The sequence below is a fragment of the Nannospalax galili genome, unplaced genomic scaffold (assembly GCF_000622305.1).
Source record: "Nannospalax galili isolate Female #2095 unplaced genomic scaffold, S.galili_v1.0 scaffold666, whole genome shotgun sequence".
Classification (NCBI taxonomy): Eukaryota; Metazoa; Chordata; class Mammalia; order Rodentia; family Spalacidae; genus Nannospalax; species Nannospalax galili.
Window position 1 is genome coordinate 1,290,255 of NW_008356473.1, and position 21,765 is coordinate 1,312,019.

At 44.3% G+C, this 21,765-nt stretch overlaps 1 protein-coding gene across 6 annotated transcripts in view; it reads left to right on the forward strand.

Annotated features, from left to right (window-relative positions):
- Ptpn3 (protein tyrosine phosphatase non-receptor type 3) overlaps positions 1 to 21,541 on the forward strand; it is a 175,052-nt gene extending 153,511 nt beyond the window's left edge. For all 6 annotated transcript variants that reach the window (XM_008854638.3, XM_029556937.1, XM_029556939.1 and 3 more), the window contains 7 exons: positions 4,508 to 4,598; positions 4,870 to 4,931; positions 6,036 to 6,182; positions 13,315 to 13,443; positions 14,472 to 14,617; positions 15,117 to 15,252; positions 18,080 to 21,541. In XM_008854638.3, coding sequence (XP_008852860.2) covers positions 4,508 to 4,598; positions 4,870 to 4,931; positions 6,036 to 6,182; positions 13,315 to 13,443; positions 14,472 to 14,617; positions 15,117 to 15,252; positions 18,080 to 18,157 — 789 coding nt within the window. In that variant the 3' untranslated portion in view covers positions 18,158 to 21,541. The remainder of the gene's footprint in view (positions 1 to 4,507; positions 4,599 to 4,869; positions 4,932 to 6,035; positions 6,183 to 13,314; positions 13,444 to 14,471; positions 14,618 to 15,116; positions 15,253 to 18,079) is intronic.
- Positions 21,542 to 21,765: the final 224 nt, after the last annotated feature.

The window sequence follows — 21,765 nt, forward strand, 5'->3', positions numbered from 1 at the left end:
CTGCCGGCATTGCACGACATGGGTGCACCTACCTACATGCAGGCAATACACACATACACATAAAATAAAAATAATAAATAAAATATTTAATAAATAAATAAATAGGGGGCTGGTGATATGGTTCAGTGATTAAGAACACTGGCTGCTCTTGCAGAGAATCTAAATTTGGGCCCCAGCACCCACATGACAGCTCACAACAGACCAAAAGACCGTAACTCCAGTTCCAGGAGATCAGACTCCCTCTTCTAGCCTCCATGGGCACTGTATGCACATGGTGCACTATGCACATGCCAACACTCAAACACATTAAAAATAAGAAATTAATTTTAAAAAATAGGGCTGGAGAGATGGCTCAGCGGTTAAGAACACTGAGTGCTTTCATAGAGGACCCAGGTTCAATTCCCAGCACCCACATGGCAGCTAACAACCATCTGTAACTCCAGTTCCAGGGGACTCTGACACCCTCTTCTGACCTTCATGGGCATTGCACAACATAGGTGCACTTACATACATGCAGGCAATACACTCATACACATAAATAAAAATAATAAATAATAAAAGCAAGAAAGTCTCCTAGTCTTCTGATCCCCTTCCCCATTCGATTTCATCCTTGTTATAATTTACAAGTAACAATGTGGTGTGTGCTCTTCTGCACTTGGTCCCATGATCATGAAGAGGTGTGTGTGTGTGTGTGTGTGTGTGTGTGTGTACCATACACAGATGTACACACACACGGGATTGTGTTTGCACCGTGTAGGTGCTGCAGTTAGATATATGAGAGGGAGAAGGCCACTGTATGAGTGATACTATAATGTGCACTTTTTAAAAGTGACATGTGGATATGCTACATCTGTCTCTTTAGACTATGTCATTGTTTTGATTATTGTCGGAAGAATTTCGTGGTTTCGTGGTCTAACTACCACATTTTCTTTTTTTAAAATTTTATTATTTTTATTTTATGTGTATGCATGTATTGCCTGCATGTAGGTAAGTGCACCCATGTCATGCAATGCCCAAGGAGGTCAGAAGAGGCTGTTGGATCCCCTGGGACTGGAGTTATGGACAGTTGTTAGCTGCCATGTGGGTGCCAGGATTCGAACCCGGATCTTCTGCAAGAACAACCAGTGTTCTTAACCACTGAGCCATCTCTCCAGCCCAGCCACCACATTTTAAGTCAATGCTTCTCCTGTTGGGGAATATTCAGGTGGTTTCTGGCTTCCTGCAACTAAATATTTTGCTGTAGATAAACTTCCCTGACATGAATTGTTAGATATTGCTGTTGGATAAAGCTCAGAGCACACATTTAAAGAATTTTTAACACTGCCATAGTACTTTAAAATGTTATACTTTGTACCTTATAATCCTATCAACTGGTCATGACATTGAGATACATACAAAATCTTATGGTAATTAAAGCCTTTTGCTAGATCTACGCTTGTCTTCTGACACTCAAGTCAATTCATTTGCATTTCTGTTATTTAAAAATATCTGTCTTCTTACCTCTAGGTTAGATGTGCTGGTTTATAGTCTCTTAATTCAATTTTACCTCCATGTAGTTATTCAGTTAGAAGCAAAATGCCATTTAGATAAATGTGACTGGCTTCTATATCCTCCTTCCACCAGAGTCAAACCGAAACCTACAATAAATCATGAATTTATTTCTAGAATGTGCTCACAGAATCTGTGAAAGCCCACTGGTGTTTAGAAGTTGTGATAGGTCAGTAGCTAAGTTCCTGGAGAGTTTGGGAATTCAAAGCATTCAGTAGGTGTGTAAGATACAGCACTATTATTATGACCCTAGATGTCCATGTTAACTCTCTACTGAAAAACAGAACTAACAGAAGCTAGTATTTGAAAACCAAATAGTCCATAAAAATATGGGGGTGGGTAAGGTTAATCCTCCCTATTCAAAGTGCAAAGATGTCTTTGCTGAGAATTGTTTGTTGCAACTTGGGAAACTAACCAATCTACATTCCTGCAGGGCAACTGGGTAATGTGTATCAAAGTCCTTAAAAATACTCTCCAATGCTGTAATTCTGTTCTTAGCTATTTATGAGTAAAAAGGTGTAAAGCAGTCTAGTGACAAAGTGAGTAAAAATTAAGAGAAATTATGCTAACCTAAATTATTGAGCTATTAAAAATCATAGGTGTAGGGAACATCTAGTGACATGGGAAAGAGACACTATAATGAGAAGGCAAAACAGGCTTCAAAATTATAGTAGTGTTTCCTAGAGCTCTTCTGGTTTAAATTAGCTTGAGAAATGCTTGGCTGATCATAATTAAACAAGTTTATGCATCATAGAACTTGTGTTGTTAGAGATTTGTGGAATACAGCGTAAATTTTTAAAAATTTTAATTACTATTTAATTTTATTTTATGTGTATGAGTGTTTTGCCTGCTTGTATGTAAATGCACCCATGTTGTGCAATGCCCACAGAGGCCAGAAATGGGTGTCAGATTCCCTGGAACAGGAGTTAACTCAGATGGTTGTTAGCCACCATGTGGGTGCTGGGAATCAAACCCGGGTCCTGGAAGTGTTTCCAACTGCTGAGCCACTTCTCCAGCCCCCATAAAAAATTTTTTTTTACATTGAAATTTTTTGTGACTACTGTAGCTTTACATCACTGTGGTAAATGCCTGGGAGAAACAGTTTAAAGGAAAGAAGTTCATGGTTTCAGAGGACTGTCTGGACTTGTGGACATCATGATGAAGGGGATGTGGAGCAGAACTGCTCACCCTGTTAGAGCCAGGAAGCAGAGGGAGGATGCCTATGCTTGAGAATTTCCTCCTCCTTCCTACCCCATTCCATCCTGGTCCCCAGCCTGTGGGAAGGTTGCACCTACCACCGGGGTTGGTCGTACCCCCTTAGTTTAGTTAATCGTCTCTGCAAAGTCCCTCACACACACAGGCGTGTGCTGTACTAATCTTCTGGGTGTTTCTCAGTTCAGTCCAGTTGACAAACAAGATGAACCATCACAAATACCTATTACTTTCTTTTAAGCCACTTGATTTCCACTGATGATAGTATAAGAAATACCAGCATGAGAAATATCAACATGCACTTCAGTCTCAGTTTTTGCTGTTAAGAAGGGAGTATAAGGGCTGGAAAGGTGGCTCAGCTGTTAAGAGACTTGCTGCTTATATAGAGGACCCCGGTTTGGTTCCCAGTACCCACATGTCTCTAACTCCAGTGCCAGGGGATCTGACGCCCTCTTCTGGCCTTTGCAGGCACCAGGCATACATTTGGTGCACAACACTCATACACATAAACTTTTTTTAAACTGAAGAGATAGTGCAACAGTTAAGAGCACTGGCTGCTCTTGCAGAGGACCTGAGTTCAGTTCCCAGCACCCACATGGCAGCTAATACCATCAATAACTCCAGTTCCAGGAGATCCAACGTCCTCTTCTGGCCTCCACAGGCATTGCATAACATGGGTATACTTACATAGATGTAGGCAAACACACACCCACACATAAGGTACAAATAATCAAAAAAAGTTTTTAACTTTAAAAAATAATGTATATACATGTATTGTATGTTTACATATATGCTTATGTATATTTGCTTACAGGTGTGTTCCGAAAAAAATAAGCTGGGAAAAATATCTGAAAAGATTATCTCAGAGTTGGGAAATTACAGGTTATTTCCTTAGTACCAGTCTAAATTTCCCTAATTTTTAGTAAGAAAATAATATATGCTTTCCAACACTGAAATAAAAAAAATGTTTTTAAATTCCCAAAGAGTTAATAAGAAGTAACTTAAGAAAGAGACTTTGCAACAGTTGTCAAAGTGTGAGAAAGCAGCTGTGTAGAAAAGAAAACAGAAACATTACCTGCAGGCCTGAGTCTGCCCTCAGGTTTATGGTCTTGGGCAAAGCATTTAACCTCTGACTGTCACTTATAAAATAAAAATAGTAGTAAAACTGCAGCGAAAATCCTGTCAATATGTCTAATATGTGCCTGTAAATGTGCATGAAGACTGCTTTGATTTTAGGTAGTGATTGCCTGTATAGAGAAATGTCTCTTTAAATCAAGTTACGATATTGGGATAAATGTGCTCCTATATTTGGAAGTCTAAATATTCTTCCAAAATGATGAATGAAGTACTCTTTTTCTTATGGAAAAAATGTGGTTTATTCCATCAAATTGGAAGAAAATCAGGTTTTAGACTAATTTAGATGAGTCAGATTCCCCTCCCCCATTACTTTTATCACTTGTCAAGTAATTGACATAAAAATAGTTTTACTTACCAGAATCCATTTCTGTGACTTGGGCCCCTGCCTCACTTATTTCCCCCAAAGAGCCTCAAGTATATATATAAGAATTTGGTTCATTTGTCCCAGAATTATAAAATGCCTTGTTGAGAAGGTTTTCTTTTGCTGTATAGCAAAATCACTTAGAAATGTTAAGATTACGGTGTGCTACATGAAAACCTTGCCAGTAGGATGTGCTTTCAGGCATCCTTCTTAGCAGTTATGGTGTTTTTTAATGTCTCTCTCTAATAGCAACTCTACAGAAAGAAGCCAGGCTTGGCCATCACATTTGCAAAGCTGCCTCAGAATTTGGACAAAAACCGATATAAAGATGTGTTGCCTTGTAAGTATCCGGCCCAATGCCTCCTTCCCCCCTACTCTGAGATAATGTTTCCCTTTTTAAAACAGATTGTCTGGGATTCTGGAATGGTTTTCAGTGTGTCTGTAAACACCACCGTCTTTATTGCAACCATCTCAGACTCTGAACAGTTGGGGAATAGTGGTTATGCTAATGAGGCGAGAGCTGCAGATGGGACTGGGAACTGAACCCTTGTTTACTTGGGATGATAAAAATAACGCTCAGAACAATGGGTAAATTTTTCTCTCTCCTGCAGATGACACCACCCGGGTATTACTGCAGGGAAATGAAGATTATATTAATGCGAGTTATGTGAACGTAAGCTGGGAATCTGGGCAATAAAAAGAACACATTGATCATGCAATGAGGGTGGGAAAGGCCTGTGGGGACTGTCCACCACACAGCGCTCCCCATTCATATCATCATTCCAAGACAGTGACCTTGTGGGAAAATGAGTAGTCTCACTTTACAGAGGAGGAAAGTAAGACTCAGATTTGGATAACATGAAAAGCCACAAAGCCAAGAGAGATGGGTCCAGACACATTCTGTTTCTTTTTTTAAAAAAATCTTATTAATTTTATATTATGTGTATGAATGTATTGCCTGCATGTATATGAATGCTCCCATGTGGTGCAATGCCCTTGGGGGTCAGAAGAGGGTGTGGGATCCCCTGGAAATGGAGTTATAGACAGTTGTTTGCCACCATGTGGGTGCTGGGTATATAACCCAGGTCCTCTACAAAAACAGCCAGTGGTCTTAACACTATCTCCACATTCTGTTTCTAATTACATCCTACACCTACCCATGTACCTGCCTTTTGCCATGTAGATGTTTGTTTCTACCAGTGATATATTTGTAGCTTTCTGTGTTTTTCCGACATGTTATTTATGTCATATATAAGACTTCCTCTCCACTTATAACCCAAAAGAGAAAGAGGGAAAAGGTCCACCTAATACAGAGAGCATGCATTACCAGCAACTTAATTATCAGACTCCCTGAACTTAAGTTTCTCCATCTAAAAGCTGAGTCAGCAAACCTCTCCTGTGGATTACATAGTAACTATTTATCTTTGCATTGACAATGTAACCCTTGAAAACTACTTTTAAATAGCAAGATGGCAGAATTGGCCTCAGGCCATCTTCTGCCCAAATAGGATTTCTCAGATGAAGTTCAAGTTCCAGCAAACTATCAAGAGCTGCCCTGTTGGAAATTGGTCTGATCAGTGACTCCACTACTCCATTAGCTTTATTGTCAAATCTAAACAGGCTTTTTCCTTGATTTCCCTCCCCCTCCCTCACTCTGAATTGATAACAAGATCTTTTTCTGGTGTGATTCAGCTAGCAATTGGGAAAGTTTAAAATGCAGAACCCTTCCCATCTTGTGCCAGTTAACAGATTCTGACGTGTTGTGATCTCTGACTAGATGGAAATTCCCACTGCCGACCTCGTGAACAAATACATTGCCACTCAGGGACCCCTGCCACACACCTGTGCACAGTTTTGGCAAGTTGTCTGGGATCAGAAGTTGTCTCTTGTTGTCATGCTGACGACCCTCACAGAGCGAGGGCGGGTAAGTCACCCGATTTCCATTTCAAATGCATGCATTATCATACTGTACTCTCTGAAACATGAATCTCAGGGCTGGAAAGGGTCTCCTGGTAACCCATAAATCTCCTATTTGGGACCTCCAAGTGGACATGTCCAGTGATGGGATGCTTAGCCCTCCTCCTGCCCACTTCTCATAATGGGCTTATTATAACAATCTAGAGAGCAGTACTTCCTGTCCCACCCCCCCCTCCCATATTAAGAACTGTGGTCAGTAGAGGCTGAACTTTGTCTTGATGTTGCCACTGAGCCAGTGTCTCCCTTCTAGTATTCTTGCAATATTTCGTCAGCACTAAAATGTGATTCCTCTTAAGCACGTTATCAGCCTGTCTGATCTTAGATCTCCTGAATGCATGGTGGAGACAAGTAATGCTGCTCCCCTTGGAGGACTGGTGAAGACTTGAGACAATATGTGTAAAAAAGTTAGAGGACTGGGCTGGAGAGATAGCTCAGCGGTTAAGAACACTGGTTGCTCTTGCAGAAGACTCGGGTTCAAATCCCAGCACCCACATGGCAGCTAACAACTGTCCATAACTCCAGTCCCAGGGGATCTGACAGCCTCTTCTGACCTCCATGGGCATTGCACGACACAGGTGCTCTTACCTACATGCAGGCAATACACGCATACACATAAAAATAATAAATAAAATTAAGAAAAAAAACTTAGAGGACTGTTTAAGTGTCCCACAAATATCATCATCATCATCGGTGTCGTCATCATCGTCATCATCATCGTCATCAGTCGGATTCAGCCTGCACACCTGGCCTTTAGGCTCACACCTTTCAGCCTTGTTATTCCTCCCCCTTAGCTTTGATTTGCCCCTCACAGATTGGTCAGAATCTCTCTCATCCCATAAATCACAACAAAAAAAGTATAAAAGCTGGGCAGGCAGGCCTCAAGAGGTAGCAACTTCCTCCTCAATGTTGTCTTCGGAAGCAGTAAGGACAGACGTTGGGGAGCAGTTGTTACTCGTGGCAGCTCTGTTCTGGTCCCCATTTCTCCATCTTGCCTAGCCGATTACTGTGAGTGGACTACAGCATTGCTGAATTCACCCTGCAATAGTTCTATGGCACCACCTCTGTCCAAAAATCATAAGAAATGGAGTTACTTGGGACTCTTTTGAACTTAAAGAATCCCAGTTCCCTAAGCTAGTTCAGAGTGTTGTCCTCCGTCTTCCTAATGTGTCTGCAGCTATCTGGTTATGTGGTGTAGTGGTAAGAAAGCAGACCCTAAAGCCATATAATGTCAGTTCCTGGTGTTCTCATGTCCTACCTGTGTGGTTATGTATCTCTCATCTCATGGGATTGTGAGGGAACTCCATGAGGTAATGAAGATAGCCCCTATGAAGAAAGAACTTGACATGTGGTAAATTTTTGTTATTGTTGTTGATTTTGGTTTTTGGAGTCAGCATCTCACTCTGTAGTCCAGGCTGGCTTTATACTTGTGGAATTCCTCCTGTCTCTGCCCTCCCAAGTGCTATTATTAAATGTATGTGCTGTCACACCCACTTGATCACAGTAAATACTATGTGAATGTTAGCCAGCAGTAGGAATAGCATTAATTTGGACATACCTTATTGACTGTTACCAGATTGTACTACATTTATTTTGTAGTTTCGTTTATTATTTTTCTTTAAGCCAACTCACCTGTTTTTGTCTTAATTTCTTTTGAAAGATATTTCTTTCTAAGTTTTTGGTTTTTTGTTTATTTATTTATTTTGTTTTATGTGTATGTCAGTGCACCTGTGTCATACAGTGCCAGCAGAGGACAGAAGAGGGTGTTGGATCCCCTGGAACTGGAGTTATGGATGGGTTTTGGCTCCCATGTGGGTGCTGGGATATGAACCCAGGTCTTCTGCCAGAGCAGCCAATGCTCTTAACCACTGAGCCATCTCTCCAGCCTCTTGAAAGATATTTCTTAGATGGAAGTCCACCATCGCTTGCCAGTAGTAGAAGTATGTGTTAAAATTTCAAAAAGCACAAAACAGAACCGTGCATGATGGCAGACACTTGTAATCCCAGTGCTCAGGAGGCAGAAGTAGAGAGATCAGGAGTTCAAGGCCAACCTGTGCTGCATGAGATCCTGTCTCAAAATAAACAAAAAGAACGCAAAGCAAGGTTATTAAACTCTTAAGTTTTCTCTTCTGGACTCTGGATCTCAGGCCTGCACTCTCCTTCTCAGTCTCTGTTATGTATTGTGATGAAAAGAGGGCTAAAAATAAGTGTTCAGGTGGAATGTTCAAGTGGTCCTGGACCCATGCTGAGGTGTGTCCACCGTGGCACAGTAAGAATGAGTCACTTGACCCCCACAAGGATCTGTGTTCTTCAAGCAGGCCTACATAGGTCACCAGTTCTCCCTACCTGGAAGCTCATGGTTCTGGGATTTTATCAGTAGCAGATACTTTGCGCTCTGACTGCCTTTCTTCGGCCTAATATTCTGGCACTTTGGATGTCTGTACTCTGGGTTTCCTCAGCAACAATTTGTGGACGTGCCGCTCTGCTGTCTCCTGAGGTCTATCTGTTCATGATGCAATTCCTCAGAGGCGACACCTGAATGCACTCAGTGACTCAGTGCCATCACTGGATTGTCGGTGTCGGGCTTCTTGCTCTTTTAATGTTCACTCTTCCCTTTTCAGCTAGACAGTCATTCTTCTCCTCAGAGAACAGGGAGACCCTGCAGGAATGGTGGGTGACAGATGATCTGCCCTGGTAACAGCCCCTCCTTCCCTCCATCTGCTTGTTGCAGCTCAGGAAAAAAAGCCCTTTTCTGTGATCCGAGCAATCTCACCCTCCTCCATCGTTCTTCCGGGTCCTGCCTTTCCTGCTCCAAGCCACAGCTGTGCTTTTCCCGTCTTGGTATCTGCTCTCAGCCCAAGCGCATCTGAGGTCTTCGTGTGACCCAGCACATTTCTTTGTTTCCCAACCTTCTTAGCTGAACCCACTACACTGCTTCCATTGGCTTCCTATATTGGAGAGTCCCTTGAGGCCCGCCTGTCCCTCCAGCATCTCTGGCCCTGGCAACTTACTCTCTTGTTAGCAATAGTTAGAAACCTTCTAAAAATTCAAGGTGCCTGCTTCCTTCTCCTGTTATAGATTCTCAGGTGATCTTACACTTCCTGTCTCTTCGTCGCCTTCCCCCACTCCTGAAGCAGGCATTCTAGGTAAAAAGCTTTGCTCCTCTCTCTTCCTGTGAGGTGAACTTTCCAGGGCATCCTGTTTGTTCTCCATTGTGCATGAGGGAGGAAAGTGGGTCTCCCAGCAGGCGTGCACTGGCCAGAGTCCTATGCCCTCCCAGTCCGTTTTTTGCATGCAACTCCCTTGCTATGGATATCCGTTAGCCGCACTTTTTTCTGAGTCTGGTTAGTCAATATCCTGCCCTCAGGATGGTCTCACAAATGAAGCTGAGATTGACCCCTTCCACCTCTTGAACCCCCAGTCCAACTACTTACTTTCTGATTAGACACTCACCTGGTGCCATCCCATAAGAGGAACCCAAAGCCACAACTCCTTGTGTGTACACACATATCCACACATGAAGCCTGCCTATCCCCCTGAGCCCACTACCACAACCGAAGGCACATTTCTGCTTAGCCACCACAGCAGCAGTCTGGAGTAAGTCCTTGCTTTCACATCTCTTCACTTCTCACCATGGTTCACCACCACTGGCATTTTCTGTGACTCCCACTCTGACCCGTCCTCTCTCCCCCATGTCCCCCGCCACCTGTTCCCAGAGAAGCAGCAGCAGCCCTCTGGGCCAGAATTTTCTCCATGTTAGTCCACCCACAGATAAGGCCCTCAAAGCTGGGCCTTATAAGAGGGTGAGCCTGAGCCTGCATTTCCTGGTCACTCCCTGTAGTGGCTCCTAGGTGTGCAGAGCAGCATGTTGCCTGTCCCTAGATAAGCTTGTACCCTCTATGCAGCTCTACTGAGCTGTCTATTGTTCCCTAGGTATCCAAGTGCCTTTTACCTTCTGTCTCCTGTTTCCTGGGTCTGAGTGATCCATCCTTGCCTCATCCACCTGCATCTATCCATCCTGAGCTCCCTGTTCCTTCTGTATGGGATGTCTATCCACTCCTCTTTGACCTGCCCCACCTTGCCTATTCTTTCTACCCACATTACTTCAACCTGATTTGAGAACATCCAGAGGCTAATGCCATATCCTCTCTGATTCATAGCAACCTCCCTAGGAATCCTTGTTGACTGACCAAGTGAGCAAGAAAGCAAACTTCAATGATAAAGCCTTCCTAATTGGACCCATGGCTTTCCCCCAAACCCCATCTGGCCCATCTTTCTGAGACAGTGCTCTTCCTCGGCCAGGAACCCAGCCTTCAGCATGTTCCCTCAGGTCACAAGCACTTCTTTCCAAAGCCATTCCGGTGTCACCTTTTCCTTCCCAGACCCTCTTCTCAAAGTCACTGGATGGCTGGGGCCAGAAGGGGAGAATAATCCCCAAGGAGACAGTATTCCCAGTTCCGGCAGAATCTGCCCAGGGTTTTGTCCCCAGTGCCACTGTCCTTCGCAACCTCCCTCTCTAAGGTGTCAGGCCCCTTGCGTGTTACCTGTCTGGTCCCCACAGCCTTGCTGAGGCACGCTTCCTTGTTGCTTCAGAGTAGAAGCCTGGAGTGAAATTCTAGCCCTGTCCCTAGTTCTTATGACCTGACAGGGTAATTCTTTCTCAGAGCCTCAGTTCATTCGTATGCAAAGCAGACGGTAACAGTACCAACCTCAGGCAGTGGTCTTGAGGCTGAGATGCTATTGTCCATGAAATAAGCCTGGCATCAGGTGCTTAGTGCATACCATTCCAAAGAGGTGTGGCTTCTGTGCCTACTCCCCTAGCAGTCATGTGAAACAGGCTCACAGAAGTTAAGTAACTTACCCAAAGTGACCACACTGGGTTCTAGAGTCAACACCCCCCCCCTAAAAAAAATTTATGTGCTTGAGTGTTTTGCCTGCATATATGTAAGTACATCTATCCATGCGATGTCCTCAGAGGCCAGAAGAGGACATCAGATTCCCCGTAACTGGAGCTATGGACAGTTTTGAGTGCTAGGAATGAACCCAGGTCTTCTGCAAGAGCAGCCAATGCCTGTAACCACTGAGCCATCTCTCCAGCCCTGGGTTCTTAGAGCTAATTAACCCGATTGAGACAGGATCTTCATAAACTTCTTGTTCTCCCACTGTACCCCCAATGCTCCCAGATCCAAAGAGACCCAAAATGAGGCCAGTCCCAGGCAGAGTCCTTGTAAATAAGGATACTCTGGAAACACAAGCCTGTGTAACTCTGCCTTGCACAGATGGATTGCTTTTGAAAGTATCTGCCCCCAGTTATCCTGGCGTGGGACCCTGGGGAGTACATGGGGCAGGGGCTTTCTCTTTCTCTGCAGATGAGGTGATAGACTAGGTTCAGACAGACAGATGTAGAGCCTGTATCAGTCAGTTCTGCCAGCAGCCCTTCTAAATCTATGAAAAGTCAGAGTGGCTCCTCATCAGGAAAGGTTTCCCATGTTTGCTGTGTTAAATCTTCAGCTTCAGCTCCCACAGTGTACTTTGATTTTTAAATATTCACTGTGACATTTGAAAATACAGCTAGGAAAGCTATTGTCTGAGACCAACAAACAAATGGAATTTTTACTTGTTAGTACAACTCTAGACTTCGAAGAATATTTTTAAAGCTGAGCATGATGGCACATACCTACAGTGCCAGCCACACCAGAGGCTGAGGCAACAGCCTGACCAACACAGAAATCCTTTTTTAAAAAAATGTAATGAGTCAGAATTTGACAGAGGAAGTTTGATGGACTGGACAGCTTAGCCTTGCACGTGAGTTAGAAGCCGCAGGTTGGAGCTTCGATGGCGTTGAGGTGGTGACTTTACAAAGCCACATCTGTTTTGGGGGACACTCTAGCATATCATAGGACAAATGCTAGACTATTTTACAGCAGCTTGTGTCCTTGGAAAGTCTGTTAGTGCCCTGTGCACAGAGTTCCTCCTCTGTTGAATAGTCTAGACTATTTTACAGCAGCTTGTGTCCTTGGCAAGTCTGTTAGTGCCCTGTGCACAGAGTCCCTCCTCTGTTGAATAGTCTTAGCTCCATAGGAAATTTTCTTTTTTCTATTTTTACAATTTTTATTTTATTGATTATTGTTGTGTGATGTGTACATGTGAGTGCACACATGCCACAGCACGTCTGTGGAGATCAGACTACAACTTTCAGTAGTCTCCTTCCACTGTGGGTTCTGGGAATTGAACTTGGACATCCAGCTTGCTCAGCAAGTAGCTTTACCCCCTGATCCATCTTACCACCCTCCGAAGGGTATTCTGGAGGTGGAGGGGCAGGTGCAAATCAGTATTCCTTATGGTCCCGGGCCCTATTTACTATGAAAGCATTTGAGGGTGTGTAAGAAGTGTTGCTCATATGAAAAGGAATGGCTGTCTCAGCTTGGAGATTTTTTTTTTTTTTTAGCTTGGAGATTTTTTAATTCAGGACTTTTGAGGCATTTCTGACCACCCTGATTCAGTTGACATAGAACCCATAACAGTAATCATTGTCATGACCCCTCAGTGAACCCTGCACTGCAACCTCTCCAGCTTCTGTCACCATGTGAAAACATGAAATTCAAGAAGGTCCGGTGGCTTGTTGGAAGTCAAATGGCCAGTAAGTGGAGAGGGAAATGACTCCAACGGAGCTCTGATACCCAAATGTGCTGTTGAGCACTTTGTCCTCAGCCTCAGAAATGGGGTGCCTGAGGAAGCCTGGGGTAGGAGGAGCTGCTGAGAGCAGAGAAGAGGCCCAAGGAGCTAGGCCCACCTGCGTGACCCCAACACCCAGGTCGTGCTGCTCTTCCAGTGAACAAGCCCTGGAGGGAGAATAGAGTCCCTTCTCCAGGTTCCAGTCTAGGCTGAATGGCCTCTGACAGGTGGACCCACCCCACTCTCCAGAACACAGGGACAAGGGGGCCTTATCTGCATTTTTCCTGTCCTGTCATCTCTCCTTAAATGGATGTGGCTAGACACCTGACCGGTCTACCTGAGCATCATTAACTGCTCCTGGTTAACCCACACAGAAAAGCCTGACTTGAGTCTATGGTTTCTTACAGACCAAATGTCACCAGTACTGGCCTGATCCCCCCGATGTCATGAACCATGGCATCTTTCACATTCAGTGTCAGGCAGAGGATTGCACCATTGCCTACGTGTCCCGAGAGATGGTAGTCACAAACACTGAGGTGAGTGAGGCTTTGACAGGCACAGCAGAGGGGCAGGCACAAAGTCGATAGCCCGGGTGGTCCTAAGTGGGGCCTCATGTTCAGCTCTGCTGTGATAACACACGGTAGGCAGGTCAGTAAATGCAGATCTTCCTGTCAGAGAGCCAGTGGCCAGTGTGTGTAACTCCACCATTCACAATAACCAAGAAGGAGAGGCTGCCCTGTGGTCCATCCATCAAGGGATGCACAGGTAAACAAAATGGGAGTAGCCATGCAATGTAATAGTATTCAGCCTTAAAAAGGGAGGACATTTTGGCAAATGCCACAACTTGGGTGACTCTTACAAACATTAGGCAAAGTGAAAGAGGCCAGGCAGGGAAGCGCAAATACTGAGATTCCATTTATATAAATACCCAGAATAGTAAGTTCACAGGCACAGAGAGGACAGCAGTGTGTGCCAGGGTCAGAAGGAGGAGAGTAGAGAGTTATATTATAATGGCTACAGAGTTCATATTTAAGTGATAAAAACAAAAGTTCTAGAAGAAGATAGTAGTGATGGTGGCTCAGCATTGTAACTGCACTTAATGCCAATAATCTTTACACCTAAAAATGGTTAAAATGCTAAACTTTATTTTATGTGTATAGTAGCACAATACAAATGTATATACATAAAACAAGGTGAGGGCAGAGGTCACTGGAATGACATGTGTTTAGAGGAGTGACAGTAAAAGGCCCAGTTGTCATGAGCAAAGCCCTGAATTTGATCCTTGGCGTCACAAAAGAGTGTGTGTATGTATACAGAGCTGGTGTGGGTGGCTCTGACTATGTGTAGGATAGGGGCAGATGGAAGAGATGGCTGGAAGGAAAAGAAGGCAGTGTCCTGGGGCAAGATGGGAGAACGGAGGGTGACAGGAGTTGACAGGGACCACAGCAGAGCAGAGCTGGGCACACAGGGACACGGGAACACTAGGACAAGGCCACCCGGGGTTGGTGTCCAGGGCAGGGCTCATTGTCTTGATAACTCACCAAGGCCATTGCACCTTCCACAGACTGGGGAAGAACACACAGTGACCCATCTCCAGTATGTCGCGTGGCCTGACCATGGTGTACCTGATGACTCCTCAGACTTCCTGGAGTTTGTGAACTACATGAGGTCCCTAAGGGTGGACCATGAGCCTGTCCTAGTTCACTGCAGGTACCGTGCTTTACTGCATGTTGGTTTTAGTGTTGCACCCCTTGAGGAAGATGAGAAGGAATAGTACACACCAAACCCACTCTTACTCAACTGAGTCGCATGCTCCTATAAAGCTCTGTTTATTTCCTAACAATTTCAAAATATTTGGAATGTAATAAAATCATAAATTTGTGAGTATAGCTGGATGCTGAAGAAGAAAAATCCCACCCACAACTCCCTCTGTTCTGAAGTTGCTGATCTTCACAGCAGACATGAATCAGAAACGGGATTTTGCACTTGAGTGTGCTTAGGGGTCTTTCTGCCTCTTATTAAGCCCCAGCCTTAGACTCTACAGGGATGTGCTTTTCTGGCCAGCTTAAGAGCATACCTAAACTTGTGCTTTGTATTCTCAAAGGCCAACCTCTGGGCTCCCCCTGGGTAATCACAGCCCCTGAGTCAGTTTTCATCTCAGCTGTGCAGACTGGTAGATCCTGAGTCTTTGCTTCTCTCCTCTCTCCAGTGCTGGAATAGGTCGAACAGGTGTATTGGTCACTATGGAAACAGCCATGTGCTTAATTGAGAGGAACCTGCCTGTTTACCCACTGGATATTGTCCGGAAAATGAGAGACCAGCGTGCCATGATGGTGCAGACATCTGTGAGTAGAAATGCAGTGATAAAAATGGCAGAGGTCCATGTATCCTGAGCTTGTGCCTAGGAACTGCATAGACTAGGGGCACTGTGCAGAAACTGACATTCAAGGGGACTAAGTCAGTCACATGCCCAAGGTCACACAGCTTGTCAGAGACTCCAAGATTGCAAAGCCCATGCCTGTCTGGCTTCCATTCTGTTGCCTCTGGCTTATCCCACCTGCCACTCAACCCAAGAGCAGCTGCCTCTGAGCTGACTCCTACTGTGAAATGCCAGAGTACCTGACTTCACAGGTGTCTTCAGGAGAGAAAACATCTGCTTGTTATCCTGAGCTATAAGAAGGGTAGCGTGTGGTTGGTGTCAAAAGAGCATGATTCAGAGTCCCCTCACCATACACTGGAAACCATTGGGTAATGTCTGAACCCCTCTATAGACCTCAGTTTCCCCATCTGCAAGAAGGGAACTATCATGCATTTGATCATTCATTCAGCAGTTGTCCAAATAGGAAACACCTGAGCTTGCATTATATAGAACTGGCTTAGTTTTTTATAAATCTCAGCATGATGGGGAAAGTTCTAGGGGTATGTAAGAACATTCTGGAAGAATATTTAAGAAAGACTGTGGAAAGGTTTTCCAGAAGAGCAGCCTGTCCAACAAAACCCCCAGGGTGGGTGAGAAGGGTTAGCAGAGCAAGAAGCAGGAACTCTATATTCCAACTAGCTCTGAACCGTCACAGGCTGGTAGACAGAGGGTTGTAAGATTTCCCTAATAGATTATGAGTCCTTGGAGTTTAGATTAGTTTGTACCTAGGAGATCTGGTTAAGAACAAATCCAGGCTGGCAACATGGCTCACCATGGTAAAGATATTTACTGCCAAGCTTGACGATCTCAGTTCAGTTCCCCAGAATCCACATGATAGAAGGAAAGAACTGACTCCCAGAATGCGCACACACACACACACACACACACACACACACACACACACTTAAAGGGAGGGAGGAAGGGAGAAAGAGAGAAATAATCAGGTCATTTAAGACCATTTCTGCCCTGTTTGATTATATGGAAGACCTAAATGCTAGCTTAAAAAATCACAGAGCCCCTCAGACAGGCCTAGTGGTACAAGACTAATCTCAACTACTTTGGAGCCCAAAGCAGGAGGATTGGAAGTTCAAGACCTACCTGGGCAGCTTAGCAAGACCTTTTCAACCCTTTATATTTGTGATTCCACATCTGCTGATTCAACTAATGGCAGATTAAAAGGATTAGAGAAAAAAATGTATCTGTACAACTATGTCTTTATTGTTCCTCAAACGATGTGCTCCAACTATTCCTATTGTATTAGGTATTAGAAATACCTCGAGGTGATTTTCGTTTGGCTTTCGGTGGGGGTTTTTGTTTGTTGTTTGGTTAGGGTTGTTTTTAAATAGTTTATTGTTTTTATTTTTATCTGTATAAGTGTATTGCCTACATGCATGTAAGTGCACCTGTGTTGTATAATGCCTTCAGAGATCAGAAGAGAGCATCAGATCCCCTGAAACTTGAGTTACAGATGGTCGTTAGCAGCCATGTGGGTGTTGGGAATCAAACCCACATCCTCTGCAAGAGTAGCCAGTGCTTTTAAACACTGAACCATGTCTCCAGCCCTGTTTGTTTTTATGACAGGGTCTCATTCTGTAGCCCAAATTGGTCTAGAACTCAAAGCTATCATCCTGCCTCAGCCTCCCAAGTGCTAAGTTGCAAGTGTGAACCATTGCATTCACATCAAAAAAATGATTTTTTTTTTTTTGAGGCAGGGTCTCACTATGTAGCACCAACTGACCTGGAACTCACTTAGGTAGGCCAAGCTGGCCTCAAACTCACAGAGATCCACCTGCTTTAGCCTCAGCCTCCTGAGTGTTGAGATTAGAGGCATGTGTCACCACACCCTGTCAAAGGTGATTTTAAAAGTATACAGTAGGATGTACATAGGTTATAAGCAAATATTGCACCATTTTATAGAAAGGATTTGAGTATCCATAGGGGGTTCTGAAAGCAATCCCCCATGGCTATTGAAGGACAACCATATAGATGATCACCAATTTTCACTGGCTTTCCTCTGGAGGAAAGAAGAATCCAGATTCCTCGCCCCATACCCACATCCCAGCCTACCATGTCCCTATCCTCTATCACCCTTCTAGTCTCCAAACCTCCACACAGGCTCAGGTGTTCCAGTCCAGGACAGTGGGGTCCTGACTACCCTGCTCAGACTAGACCTTGTCATCAGGGTTTCCACATTTGTACCTTGTGTTAGTTACTTTCTTATTGCTGTGACCAAACACCTAACAACACACAGGACAGGAAGGTACAGCCTCTCGTGGTGAGGAAGGGGCAGTGCAGGAACATGAAGCCGCTGGTTGCATGGTGTTTAGTCATCAAGCAAAGAAAGACAAATGCTGGTGTTTAACTTGTTTTCTCCTGGTTTTCATTTTAGTCAGCATCCCAGGCCACTCTCAGGGTGGGTCTTGCCTCCTTAGTTAACTCTCTGGAAACTGCCCTCTCAGGCATGCCCAGAGGAGTGTCTTCTAAGTGATTCTAAATCCGATCAAGTCGATAATGAAATACTTCACTGGAGTGGTCCCTCAGAGCCCTGCTTTGCTCCCCAACATCCCACCCTTCTCTGAAGGCAATCCCCTATCCCAATCTGATAGAATTTGACTTCACCTTACTCTTCCCCAGCACGAGGCCCAGAGTTGGCACTCTGGGAGTAGGTATGATTGCTGAAGAGTCTCTCGAGATCAGAGCTTGAGGTAACATTCCTGGGACTCTGAACTTAACAGCTTTCCCTTCTCTTTCAGAGCCAGTACAAGTTTGTGTGCGAAGCAATTCTTCGAGTGTATGAAGAAGGGTTAGTCCAGAGACTGGATCCCAGTTAGGACAACTGTGAAGCGTTCATTCCCCCTTCCCTAGGGCTTCCTCCAAAAGAAGGGGACACACCTTCCCCCGGAGGCCTCCAGAGATGCTGATCGCTGTGGGAAAGGGATGAGCTCATTTGAATCCAGGCACTTTAAATTTCTGTGGAAAAGATATCCTGTACATAGGAACTGATGTAGATATGCATGCAACTGTGGCTTCTTTGGGCCCAGAGAGACACGCAACAGGGAAATTTCAGATGGGGACTGTTTGCCTCTCTAGGCATTACCATCCCCCACCAGGCATCCTTGGGCAATGAGAAGGAATGCCAGCGATGCTGTTGACACCTCTGCCCCCCAGAAGCCAGACAATGTGGCTACTTGTGGTTGCTCGAGTGTTTTGTGTGTTGATGTGCGTAGGACTTCAAGGTTGAGCTTCCCAGGCCTCCAGGTGGGGCTGAACAATTGGTGTCCATTACCCCTGACACCAAGTAGACCCCATGAATGTTCCACAGGCAGGGCACAAAGGACTAAAGGCTGGAGGATGAACAGTATCTGTTCTGCCCTCCCTCCCTTCTGCTCGTGTTCCAAAGCATCCCTACTCCTCCCCACCCCCAAATTCCTCTTCTTCAGGTTCACACCCAGTGCCTGAACCCTATTAATAATGTATGTTCAGGTGAATTCTCAGTCGACACTGGGAACTAGGCTGCGTGATGCTATTTCTTAGCTTTAGAAGCAGGTGTGCCTCTGCTTGCCTCCCACTATATACTCAGACACCATGACTGGAATCTCTGGCTACTGAATCTTTTCATGGATTGCTGCTACTTCAAGCTTCACACTTGAAATGAGACGGTTTTCCTGGGGGTGGGGGATAGCATCCAGACATTCAGCATTTGGGGCCCTTCTGAGAAAAGACCTTCTAGTAAGTGACCATGGGAAACCCTGCTTCTCAAGGGTGATGATGGTGATAGAGTGCGTGAGTGTGTGAGTGTGTGTGTATGTGTTACCCACGGGCGAATGTTTCTCAGGATTCCTAACTTGATTCAAATTACTGTTGAGTTTATATAACGAATGAGTCTCTGTACAGAAAAACAAATGTGTGTGTTCACCCTCAGTTACAATGGTCTCCATTTCATTTCAGAGAGGATCAGACTTTCTGAATATAAACATAATTTGATGTTAATTTATTCTAAGTACCCCAGGATTTTAGTTGTCTTAGAGAATTCTGCCTCTGTGAATACTATGTTAATTTTTTTTTAATTTGTGACAGGATTGTAGCAAATTATTATTTAAGGAAAATAAATTACATGAACACTTTAATGTGGTATTTTTAAATAGCAGTTTTTATGTATCCAGGAGCTACCTTCTAATGGCAGTTATAGAAAAATGATGCTTTGTTGTTATTGTGGATTTAGATGAAGCCATGTTGATATTTAGCAGACACTGGACCAATTAAATCATTTCCTGGTTGTGAGATAAGGAAGGAAGGGACCTGTCCAGAGGAGTCCAGGTTTCTAACGGTTCTTTCTCTGCAGGCTCAACCTATCTTAGCTACTTCCCTCTTCCTGTCCTCTCCCCCACACATATTTTACTGCTCGAGGACATGAGTAGGCAGGAGCGATGCCCTGTGTAACAAGAAGCCCCTGGAAAGTTTGGATAAAGGCTGAGAGATTTGGTTCTCCAACCCACTCAACACCGATTAGATCTCAGCCTAGAAGCCAAGGGTCTCTACCTCTATTTCCTTCTCTGGAAAATAAGAGAAACAACACTCTTAGAATGCGAGGACTGATGAGATCACACTATGGAAATGCATTTTGCCCACTGGAATATAAACCAGCACTACTGAAGACCAGTTCCTTGGAATTATCGGCTTCTCTGTGGTTGGCCCTCAAATACATCAGACAAGCAGAAATTTCTGGGTTTCCACAGAACAATATTCTTCTAGAAGGAGAAAGCAAGCAAAAGACGATCACACTGATACCCAGATTCAGAACCCCACCCCCCAACGCCAGCAAAGCACCAAGAGGAGGAGGAGCAGGAAATGCTGGCTACATTTAAGTGGCACCAGGCCGTTTAGCAAACCATCACCATTTGATAAAAATGTATTACCGCCCTGTGTGCAAAACACTTGCAAAGCCTGAATGTCCTTGGAGAATGTTTTACTGTTTTGTAAAAACAGGTAGTTTCATGTGGCTATGGGAATGCTGTTGCTACACATACAGAAGTTTCTCTGAAGCATAAAAAACTGCATCTGGCCTTTCTCTGCCACTGTGTGGGGCCAGCAGTTCAAACCCAGGAACAAGGTCCATGGATTCCTAGGAAGGACAAGAAACTATCGCCAAGAGCAGAACACCCAAGTAATTAGATATTCCTGATTAAAGTCCGTAGCTCCAGACTCGTGCTCCCACACATTCTGCCCTTCAACAATCGCTCTGAAGAAGCTGTGTTTCATCCTGACAACTGCATCCGAATCAGGGTAAATATTTTGCCTGGGAAATTTGGCTAGATGTTAATGGAGACGATATTTACATGCTACATTCTGGCACCTTCCAGAAGATCTCAGACATACCATGTAGGCTGACTTAATCAGGATGGATTCCCTGCTGGTACCACTCTCTGGAACCTGCAACTTGGTCTTGTTGGCTTTCCAGAGAGAAAGCTGGAGTGGCTGGATCACAAACCTCTACCAATCACTTGTTTTTTGCCACAGTTGCTGATACCGAAATAATGCATTTAGACTAGTGTAGATTCTGTTGCTGCTATGTTCCTGCTTGGTCCTTTTAGTATTAATATTCTTTAAAATTATCATTTTAGGGGCACTAAGGGACCTTTCATCCTCCCAAAGCAATGATGAGCAGCATCAGTAGGAAAAATATTGTAAGAGGCAGGACTCAGTCCAGACCTGGACATAAGGAAGCTGAGTTACCCTCCGTTCTTTTACATGGCTTTGGGCTGGACTAGATAAGCTCAAGATTTTATTCCAGGGAAACAAAATTTATCCTTAACCAAGTCTGAAGAGCTGACACATATGCATATCCTGTTTCAAACCAGGAGGATGTCTTAGCCCTTGGCACTGTGGACTATGAAGACAAGATTGCCACTCCTGGTTCTCGATTGTCATCCAAGACTAAAAGCAGACCCAGTAAAGATGGCAAAGGTCATGTGACCTCAGCCTAGGGAACCAAACTACAGAGACTGATGTTGGCTGTCTCATCATCATGATAGCTCACGTTCAGTCTGAAGCAACCAAAGGATTGTGTTAAGCCATGTTGTTTTCAAAAGTATCTTACTGGTTCAGCAATATTTTTTTTTTCTGTAAATTTGAAATGTTTTACATTCTGACCTGTTGTCAGTGACTACTGGAAAACAGTTTGGTCAATATAAAAGCATTCAAGCTATGCAACACTATTACTGTCTGTTGATATTTTTATTCTTATGTCTGATATCTGCAAGTTGTTCCCTTCCCCCATATCAATTCTTGGAGAAAAGTGCTGTCTGTCCTTCTCACCCTCCCTCTGCTTATGACCATGACCTCTTATGCATAGTACTTATGTTGGTCTTCACCTTGGGTGGCTAGTTCTAGATCAGAATTAAGTTCCACTGTTGTGACAGCAGTATCTTGCACAAAGCCT